Here is a 10,958-nt window from a genome sequence, read left to right on the forward strand (position 1 = left end):
TCTCTGTCTGTTCGAATATCAGTTTTTTTTTTCCTCTTGAGGAATTGTTTTCGGAGCATTCTAGAAACATAAAAGGTATAATAAAGAATAAAAAAAATAGAAACTAGCACCACAAATGATGGAAAAACAGAAGGACGATGTCGAATGTAACTAATAACTATAATAACTACCATTACGATGTTCAGAAATTTCTAGCACCAAACTTCCAATCATAACAGCCGAAATCCTAAAACAGCAAAAAAATAAAAATAAAAAGAAAATGGGAAAATGAAATAAAAAGAGAGAGAGAGAGAGAGATAACACAACAGTAATAAATTAGATCTGCTCAGAGACAGAGAGAAACAGGGGTATGGTCAAAGTAGACGTCGCCAAAAATAACTCTATTCCCACTTTCCTTGCACGTGCTTGGTCTCACAAACATTGTTATGCCCATCTCATCTTCACCATATGCAACATGCTCTTCCACCTCCTCTTCTACCACACCATCTTCTTCACCATATGCTTCTTGTTTTAAAGTTTCACCTTCTATTTCATCATCACCACCATAATAAGATGCCACACTCTCAAACAATCGAAGCCTAAGCCTACCATTGCCACGTTCTGCTTGAAAATAAGGTTGAGGAGAAGATGATGTCACAGCTTCCAAGATTAGCCTACCATCTTCACGATGAGACCTAACTTGTAACCCTCCCATTGAAGTTAAGGGTGGTGGAAAGGTGCTACCACGGTTCAATCTTTTAGACTCAGAGTTCCTGTTAACAACTGTAGTGTTGTTGTTGTTGTTTCTGAAACTGTGGCTACTTTCAAGTGAAAACAAAGACACGTCATCACTGTTATCACCGGCATTACTACCAGTTTCGCTACCTAAACTTTCAGTGCACAATTCCAAGCTTTTTGCACTGAGCATTGAAGAGGAACGCTTAACAGCAGGGTGCACATAGACATCCTCAGTTTTGTTACAATGAGAAATGTTGGAGAGAGTTTGAAGAAAGCTCCAGTTGCAGCCACCAGGTTCAGAATTTTTGTTGCCATGTTCATGGTTTTTTATCGCTGGAGTTTGTGTAGAAATGTTGGTGACGGGTTTTTCACAGGTTCCAGGGTCTGTGGAGGGGGAAGTGGTGTTAGTGTTAGACCCTGGTGGAGCCAACTTGAGCTTTAACACACGTGATTCGATGTGGCGGGGTTCAACACTTGATTGCAACCCTTGACAGACACTTGAGTAAGACATTTTGTGTTATCCACAATGGAAATGTCCAAAGGCAGGGGAAAAAAGGAATAGAGCAGGGGAGAAACAGAGGAGTTTAGGTTAAACCAGTGGAGAGAAAATTTGCTTTGGTTCTGTGGGGGAATACAGAGGGACTTAAATTAAAGCAATAAAATGAAGATGGGTTCCTCGGAAAAGAGAAAGAAAGAGATCGAGAAGTGAGAAATAGACATGAAAAATAAGTGTAAGGAGTGGGTCTATATATAGTTGGCCACTACCATGTTGGCTTTGTAACTTCATTATTTATCAACAATGATATTCTTTTTTTCTAATATAGCAACAATAATATTCTTATACTTAGACAATATTTTTATTTTTCTTTTATATTATTTTTCTTTTGATTTTTTATGACATCACATTGTTTATTAAATTTTTATTGTTTCTCTTTTTTTTTATCTTTTTATTGCTCTTCATTGTACTTCTTACGCACAAAAATGAAATATATGAAGAGCAATATTTGGTATTTATTGCATAGTGCGGAGAGGAAATGGTTAAAAGGACAAAAAAATGACACATTTATTTTACTCGGTCCACAGGTTAGGAAGCAAGAAAGAAAAACAGGTATCTAAGCTTGATTGCATATAGTTACACAACAGTAACCTTCTAATTCAAGTAATGTTTCAATAACGTTGGTGAATTTTTTGTTGATCAAGTCCCTTGATTTTGTGTACATACTTCGCTTGCGTCTAATTATTAACAAAGGTTGAATCTCTAATTTTGATTATTGCTAATAACAATTTTGCAAGAAAACTTCAATTTGAAATCGAATTGACAAACTCCTGCTTGATACTTTATTAGAATTTTTTCCATTACCAAGCCAAAAATCACTCAACGAAAGTCCATTACAATATCTCTCTATGAAGTAGTAATTTCATTTTTTTCAAAAATAATAATTAATGAATTTTCAAATTACTAAAATCAACTGCCATATTTAGAGTAACTGTAAAGGTAAATTGTGCACGAGATATCAGATTTCCCAAAATTGCACTAGTTCATTGAAAATTTTAGAAGCTCAAGGACTAGCTTGAAATTAAATTGCAGAGAATAAAGTAAAGGAAAAGCCCAAGTGGGGAGGGGGGGAACACCATTCTTGGGTGGGAATTTCGTTCTTCAGGCATGCGAATCAAACTATGACAGGTGTAAGATTATGTTATGCTGATAAAGATATGAATATTTTTAACTTAGCCTATATGAGTACACATATATCCTATGCTCCTAGCTCTACGATTTATATAACAAATTAAGGTAAAAAATCATGGGAAATAAAACTATAGACTATGGTTGCATGGAGTTGAAGTTGGGGTATCCATTGAAAAGTTTTGTTTTTCAAATGAAAGTTTTTGAGTTTAAAAAAGAATAGTACGGTTTGCTTAGGAAAATGATGTTTCACATCTTGGGGAGACACTTATAAGTGTTCTCCTTTATTTTGAGAAGATGTATTTTTGGGACACATGCATTAAAAAAATATATAAAAATAATTATACCCAATTTATTTCTTAACCTTGAAAATAATTTTTAGCATTTACCTAAACTCTACTGTTGTATATTTCTGAGCAGAACCAACAAAGAGCATCACAAATTCAACGTAATTTTGTCCTATTGCACCCACTTAGAGCAACTTGTGTCTGTGGCTCTTACACTTTGTGCAGGAGCTTATGCAATCTAACATAAAACATGTGCACTGTCTCACGTATCATGACTTGGAATTAAAGTTAATGATGATTAGACGAGTCAGTAGATAATGGCATGCAGTGACAGTGAATAAAACAAAACAAATGTTATCCTGCGCTACTGCAAATTAGGACCGGAAATGAATCAAGCTTCACATGACCCAATTCGGTTCAACTCTATAAGAATCGACTCTGTTTGAATCATTTTTCAGTTCTCTAGTTTAACTTGGTTTAAGTTTTCAAACTATTTGGTTTAGTGTACAAGCTCAAATTACATTAATCAGAAGTTGAAATAAAATTTGCTATATAAATATCTTCTACTACGCATACGTTCTCTCACGTAATTGTATTAGTAAGATTAACTTCTTTTAACTCTCTCACTAAAGTGTCTCTTGTGCATATAATTCTTGAGCTAAACAAATTGAATTATTCATAACTCTCAAGCTCAATTCATTTAATTAACAAGCTTAATTTTTAGCTATTTTTAACCAGTTAGTTTAATTTGTTCAAAAAGTAAGTTCATTGCACTAATTAATGAGTCCGATTTCAAGCTAATTTTGTGTTAGTTCAATTCATTTTCAACCTACTGTGAATAATTGATCACCCTAACCGAAAGTTTGAAATATCCTTAAAAATAGTGTTAAAAATTAAGAGATAAATTCTAGATATAAAAATATATAATTCTTTTTATTTTTTTTATTTTTTATTTTGGCAAATTGCAACATTCACTTAAAAGGGAGTAAAGTCCAATAATTTTTACATTCATTTTCAAATTTTTACTGAACTCACCCTAAATATTTGAAATAAATTCCGTACTGATACTGCAATAGTGATTTGGATAATTTCTCCATTATAAGGTTTGAATTTCTGATATTGTCCAAACTATCGAACTTCTCATCAACAACCTAATCTCAACATTAACCTAATCTTAATGGTTTTCCTCCTTAACTTTTTATAGAAATTGAGATAATTAACAGTGGCTCTGCACATATGAAAATATTGTCCGTGTCGCTTCTCAAATTGCAAACATTACCAAATTACCACAAGCATCTAAGAACAATTAAGTGCAAAATCACATACCTTAACCGAGGTCAAGTCACATCAGTTTACAATCATATGACGGAAACAGTGTAAAACATCGTCCACAGTTTTTTCCGCGTACAACCTTAATTAGCACAGGTTTAATTGACTGTTTGTCTGTGCGATTCCTTTTAACGTTGCAAACATCTAACTTTAGTTGCCAGACAAAGGATGACGTAAAACATCAATAATATTGTGCCAAGATTAGTTTTGGGACAGATACAATACAATGCTGTCTATAAAGGAGTTTTATTGCGTTGAAGTAGCTAATAATTATAAATGCTGAAACCGGTTAAGGAAAGAAGAGAAGGGCGTAGGACACCCTGCTGATTTTGGTACATCATACTAACGTTGTCTTCCTGACCGGTTGCTCTATATATATATATTAAGCATTTAATGCAAGAAAAACAGAGAAGTTAAGAATGAACATGAGGGGAGCCCAAGGGAAACAAATATGAGTAGGGACATAATGAGGGGACAAGAATATATGCGACCTTACAAACTTTCTCCCAAAAGGTCAAGCCCTCACCATGGAATATGCTTGCATGATACTCCTTTTGCGGTTCTAAACGGCCAACATTGAGAAGACTGTATAAACCAATCAATAAGTTTACGTTATAGTAGAATGTGAACCCTGACTACATAGATCTCATTACCATCCTTCCATGTTAGTGTACCGTTTACTTAAAGCCCAAATCTGTATATTTAATATTGGTTTTCTCATGACGAAAGACAACGGATTCTCTTCTTATGAATCAATTTTTACCCAGTAACGTTAGAGCTTCTACCAAGTATCAACATTTTATTGGATAAATATCAAATTAGAAAATGAAGAAATAAAAAAGCAAGAGGTTTGGTGGAAATCAAGCATCAGTCTAGTTTGTACAGATTTCACCATCAATTTATGTAATTTTGGAACATGGGAGCATTTCTCTTTTAAAGGAATCCCTAATGCATGTGGAAACAAAATTGATGGTTATTCGTGCCTGCCCTCTAAGACGAGATGGTTAAATGAAAACAACAAAGGTGATACACTATTACATCCCTTTAATCCAGTTGGTTGTTACTAGAGAATTTATAAATTAAAAAAAAATGGTAGAACCGTAGTCCGTGTTGACAATTTTCCACTTGCATAATGGAATTGCTAGTGATATTGTCCAAAATTGCAAGGCCAAGATAGACGGTATGGTACGGCTGTTGAAAAGGACGGATTTCCTTTGTTTCAATAACGGAATAGGACAGTCCATAGAAGTCATGACACGTGAAGATTTTGAATCTCAATTTGAAGCGTTCTTAGTTTTTTCTCAACATTTGATAATTCTTCTTGAACCTTTACTATCCTGTTAATTCTATTCTGCGCTTCATCTTGGTAAGGTTTGCTAATGACTTTCACGAAGGTATCCAAATTTTCTATGGCTTCAGTGAAATCCCTCTTCATGGCCTCTTCAAGTTCATATGCCAAGGCATCTGCTTTCTTTTTCACCTTGTCTATCACCCTCTGCCTACGGGCTGGGAAAGTAGATATAGCTAGATACCTGAAATAAAAATGGCAACCCAGAAATTAGCAGCAGCAAGTCAGCAACCGATCACACAACCAATTCAACTTATTTTTAACCATCACACGAAATTTTCAAACGATTGAAAAATGCATTTCAAGGAATGGTCAAGTACACAAAATGTTTGACATTGAAAAAGAATTTTTAAACGAGCTTTCAACACCTGCAATGACTATATATATATTACAAAAAAATGTAATAAACTGATCATTTAGTGAATTGTTATGCCTGACAAAAATTATAGAGTGCAAATAAATATAAAGTTAAGATCAATGATCCTGAAGCAGGTTCAGTAAGAGTAGGCTGATATTTGAATTAAATCACGGATGTTCAAGTTCCTGTTGCGGTAATAGTGCCTGTCACGGCATAAAAGCAAACTGCACTACCTTGTTAATATTTTTTCTTACACAAAAGTGCAGTTTAAATATGTTTTCCTTTTATAAAGGGTCTAATATCAAAGTCTCATCAATTATAATGTCCGCACATATTTTGAAATGCAACACCGACCAATCATAAAGGAACTCAAAGTGGACATAGTATATTACCCGCCAGCAGAACAAATACCAAGAGCAAGAAGATCTTCCAACGTGGTTTGTAGTACAGATGTCAGCAACGAAGCAGATAAACCAGCCACACCTAGTTGACCAACAGTCCCTACAATCTAATATAAAAGGAAAACATTTTAGATCAGACTGAATTTAATACTCAAGAAAGTTCAGACAATATTCATATTAGTGTATAGGTTGATACGGTCAACTCAGACTAAATAGAGCAATTTGGTAGAGAACACCAACTTACTGTTTACAAGGAAAAGACATTATTAACTTATTATATACCTCCATGCCATGTCACAAAATATTTTAGGGACAACTTGAAGGCATCATTTGTGGCATTGCAAGATTATAACTGAAATAGAAGACAAAGCAGCAACCTAACTAAATCGTGAAGTGGTAATAATTATTCCTCAACTTTTGGGCATGCATATGATCGTTCATGTAGTTTTGAGGCTTTTACACCACATTTAACCATAACTTTTTTCTGAATGTTATCCTTAAACCAATATCCTAGGGATTCTTCAAACTCATTGATATCAACTGATTCAGCTCTTGCACAATTTTATATTTCAAAAAGCAGCAAAATTAATTATGCTTTGATTGTGGATTTTTCGACCTTCTACTTAAAATGGATGGGAAGTTAATTGCATCTTTAGTCCCTGGATTCACATAAGTTTGGTCATGGTCCCCCAGTGAAAATATCAATATGTTCCCCTAAAATTTATTGAAACTAGAGGGACCAAAATTTAACTTTTCTCAAACAAGGGAACACTATAGGCTCAAAAGAAAAAACAGTTCCAAATTATTTTACAAAGAATTTCAAACTTACCATATCCCGGACTGCTTGCTCAAATAACTTTGAAGCCGCACTGCTGCTAAAATTTTCAATCACCTGACTGCCAGCTTGATCCACTTTCTTTAGCAACTGGTATGTCTCAGAACTCATCTGACTGTTTTCATGAATCAAGGAGGGCCATCGTTTTTCAAAAGATTCCTTGTATAGTCTCCCTTGTTGGGTATTTTTGGAATGTAACCAATTTTTGTATTCTTCAAGTATTTTCTACAAATTGAAAAAAAAAATTGTAAAACATACCCAGTTAACTATACAAATATTATACTACCCATTTAATCCAGCATTTATGTCATTTTATGTCTAGTGTCCTGACCCTCTTGGGGCTATCCCAATCAAAACCAAGATAAAATGGATAGATGAATCAAATCATTCTAATATTCAAGAGTTAAAATCATTGCAATATAATCTGGATTGACTTGCTCTTGACTCAACTAGAATGGTAAAAAAATACAATACCAAAACTAAAATCCTAAACAGGTTACAGCCAGAATCTAACCTGAACTGCTGTCTCAGCAGGACCAATTATGTCATTCTGAATTCTTGACGTAGTAGGCATTGCAGTTTTTTCTCCCTTGAAAAGATATGAAGCAATAATATCGAAATTTGACAATAGCACAGTAGATTCAACAAGCTCCACAACACGTGATTTTGTAGTTTCAATCTGATAATGTATACATGGCATGTTTAAGAATACAAATAAAGGGAAAAACAATTTGTATTCAATTTAAAAAACTATAAACATTTTATAACATACCAAAGATAGTGTTTGTCTCCTCCAAGAAAGACTCTCACTTTCCATATTTAAAGCAAAATCATTTACACTATTAATAACATCATTCACTGCAGTCAAATCCTGCTTGGCATATCGGTAGTCTTGTGTCACAAGAGTTTCACAAGAAGAAATTAGTCTATCTGCAATTCCAACAGGTGTTTCAAGTTTGAGCCTCATTCTGTCCATTCCTGGGATTGTTGACCCATCTAGAAAGCTATTTAAGAACTTTTCAAGTTCATAGAAGCTGCTGGCACCATAATGATAACCAGAGATCGATAATTCTTCATTAGGCTTCCCAACATTAGAGGTAGCCATAAGTTTTTCTTCAAGGGCAGACCGAGCAGATACAGGATACAATAACACATCTTCAGTATTCAGCAATCTCTGTACATTGTCCTTAATGAAAGTTATTGCTTCCTCAAGCTGCATTGAATTGTGAAAATACAATGTAAACGTACTTCAGTAATTTCACTACAAAAGAACAACTTGAAATAACATCAGTACTACAATAAGCAAATTAGAACACAATAACATGCCTCATGAGTATTCTGATATATGTCAGCTTTGTTCAAGACAAAGACTGCTTTCTTCTTCCACTGCTGAGAATAACGAAGAAAAGCAATCTGAAAAACAACATAAAATATGTCATACCCTGCCTTGCAATAATAACCAATACCACATAAAACCAAAAGTTCGCCCCATGCACCAAAAGGACTGACCATACCTCACTTCCAGTCAAAGGGCGATCAGCAGAAATAACGAAAAGAAGTAAATCTGCACGGGGAACAAATTCCTCTGTAAGACGTTGTTGCCTCTGAAGAATCACATTAGTTCCAGGCGTATCGACAATGGTCATCTGTTTTTGAGAGAACCGAAGAACTGCTGAGAGCACATCTAATGACAAACAGAAAATGGTGCATACAAGGTATAATATAAAAAACTGAGTCTGGCACACATAAAGGACAGGGAGGAACCATAACAAATTAACTTACTTCTTTAAGAATTGGAGCAGGAAGGTAGCAAATATATTGACCATCTGGATGCCTTTCACACCGCTGTTGTTCAATATCTAAGTCAGTATATCGTAAAAACGTGATCTCATTAGTTGTTGGAACAACTCCCTCTTTGAGATATCTTTCTCCAAGAAGCGCATTAATCACAGTAGATTTACCAGAGTTGAATTCCCCCTGATAACATCAAGATTCCAAAAAAGAATAAAGGCATGATATCATGTCAATTAACTTCAGCACTTTGTAGCATCTTCACAAAGTCAAAATGAAAAGTCTACAAAGAAAGCAGCTGATTTTGGCATTCCACCCAATTAACTTCTTAGTTAGAATTGAAATATTACAATGAAGGGGAGCTGGAAAAACAACCAACCAAACATATTCCAAGTAGAACAACAAGAACAAAGTACAGTGATTGTAAACTCTATGAAAAAGACTCTCCTGAGGACAACAGAGCTCCTAAATCTGAAGTTTGTAAAGAAAAAAAGAACCAACCTCTTTCTATAACATAATGAATCTAGTGGATGCTTAGATATGGAGGTAACCAGGTAAATCAAAAGCAGAAAAACTTCACAACAAATAGCACGTATTAGTAAATTAGTTTCTAACTAGATGCATTAAAAGACTTCTTTTTGAAATTAAGAGCTAATACCAATGTATATTCCAGGAACCAGAATTTGTTGAGATTCAGCACACAATTACCACTATAACCAGTAAGAACGGCTCATCAATTTGAGAAACTGCATCATTCAGAAGTGAAACCTCCTCCATCTGTCATTGGAAACCAATCCAAATTCAACACAAAGTAAACACTATACTGGTCAAAATACATAATCACGAAAAAAAAAAAGAATTACTTCAAATACCAAATGTTTTAATTAAAAGATCACCAGAGGTGCAGCTTTCTTGATAACTTCTATAGCTTCATTCAACACCGATCTCTCTGTTTCTATTAACTGTTTCTCCCTATCCTCCAGTTTAACAAATCCAGCCACAACATCCGTCGTACTCTGAAAACCATTATCCACATTCAACAATTTATCCTCGCCAACATCGCCATCTGCTATCCTCTTATCCTTCGCATACCCATTGTCAAACAGTTTGCGCAAGAACTCATCACCAAACAAACCAAAATCCTCCAAACTAGTAACAAAACCACTAGCTCCAGAAGCAAACAAACTAGAAGCCTCAGCATAGGACATATTTTTCCCACGCGACACAAAAACAGGAATCTTCACGCTCTCACGCACAGAGCCAACTTCCTTACGGACACGTTTCAGATCGTCGCCGCCGTATATAAGGAAATCAGCACCTTCAGATTTTGACGCATTCACTGCAGCATCTACAGTATGAACAATCCTAGCAACCAAAGGAAGAACCACCAATTCAGATTTCGAATCCAACATTGTGTTCCTAGCTACAACAGTAGGAAGGCCTGCAAGAAACAACGCATTAACATCACTTCACATTAAACGCAGCGAGAACACGCGTTTTGAATGAAAAACCTTGGTCAGAGAGCAAAACTCCACTAGCGGCAGCGGCGGCGGCAATGTCAACGCGCTCGGCGACTAACAAATACGCGCGGTCTTGGACCAGAGACTTCAACAAGCACGCGGCCTCGTAAAGTTTGCCACCACTAGCTTCGTCGCTGGCGAGAACCACGATCCCAACGTACTTGGACACGGCCTTGTCGATCAAGTTGAAGGCGCTGTCCCCGCCGCTGAGAACGTCGTCGGGATCCAATTGGAGAATGAGAGTGGGGACCTTGAGCTCGGGTCTCTTGTAGCCGCCGGGGAACAACGTTCGAGGCTGTAAGTGTGGTTGTTGAGTTGGAGAGAAGAGTTGTTGGTTGAATTGGTTGGAGCCATTGGAGATGGAGTTGAGGGGAGAAGGACGAGATCGGCGAAGAAGGGGAGAGGGAGAGAAGTATGTGTAGCGAGGGATGATTGGTGCAGCGAGGAGTGGAGAAGGGGTCGTTACGGAACAAGGTACCATGGATTCAAGGGATGCAGAAGGAGAAGAGAGATTGCGTTATCGGACACCAATGTCCCTCCGTCACTGAAATAGGAGATTTTTTTATCCTTTCTTTCTTTGTCAACTCAGATATCATCTATTCTAGCCCAATCAAATCATCATCTCCTTCAAGTAAGTTAAACTTCCGTCATCTTTTCTCTTTTAATTCTTTTTGTTTATGTATATTGT

At 35.9% G+C, this 10,958-nt stretch overlaps 2 protein-coding genes across 3 annotated transcripts; both read right to left on the minus strand.

Moving 5' to 3' along the window:
- On the minus strand, positions 1-1,535 carry LOC113873012 (protein FANTASTIC FOUR 2-like). The gene has a single exon (XM_027510953.1). The coding sequence runs from the start codon at positions 1,226-1,228 to the stop codon at positions 326-328; it is 903 nt and encodes a 300-aa protein (XP_027366754.1). The 5' UTR covers positions 1,229-1,535; the 3' UTR covers positions 1-325.
- A 3,266-nt stretch (positions 1,536-4,801) lies between these two features.
- Positions 4,802-10,919, minus strand: LOC113873008 (probable transmembrane GTPase FZO-like, chloroplastic). Of its 2 annotated transcripts, XM_027510943.1 has the most exons (11): positions 10,262-10,919; positions 9,647-10,191; positions 9,459-9,527; positions 8,742-8,936; positions 8,474-8,605; positions 8,286-8,372; positions 7,732-8,172; positions 7,474-7,638; positions 6,954-7,184; positions 6,116-6,231; positions 4,802-5,549 (listed from the first exon to the last, which is right to left on the minus strand). In XM_027510943.1, the coding sequence occupies exons 1-11, from the start codon at positions 10,749-10,751 to the stop codon at positions 5,267-5,269; spliced, it is 2,754 nt and encodes a 917-aa protein (XP_027366744.1). In that variant the 5' UTR covers positions 10,752-10,919; the 3' UTR covers positions 4,802-5,266. The 2 variants fall into 2 exon arrangements, with proteins under 2 accessions (XP_027366744.1, XP_027366745.1); XM_027510944.1 differs by lacking the exon at positions 8,286-8,372 and having other exon boundaries at positions 4,812-5,549; positions 10,262-10,855.
- Between the last annotated feature and the right edge of the window lie 39 nt (positions 10,920-10,958).

The sequence above is a fragment of the Abrus precatorius genome, unplaced genomic scaffold, assembly GCF_003935025.1.
Source record: "Abrus precatorius isolate BTA unplaced genomic scaffold, Abrus_2018 Scaffold7, whole genome shotgun sequence".
NCBI classification, from domain to species: Eukaryota; Viridiplantae; Streptophyta; class Magnoliopsida; order Fabales; family Fabaceae; genus Abrus; species Abrus precatorius.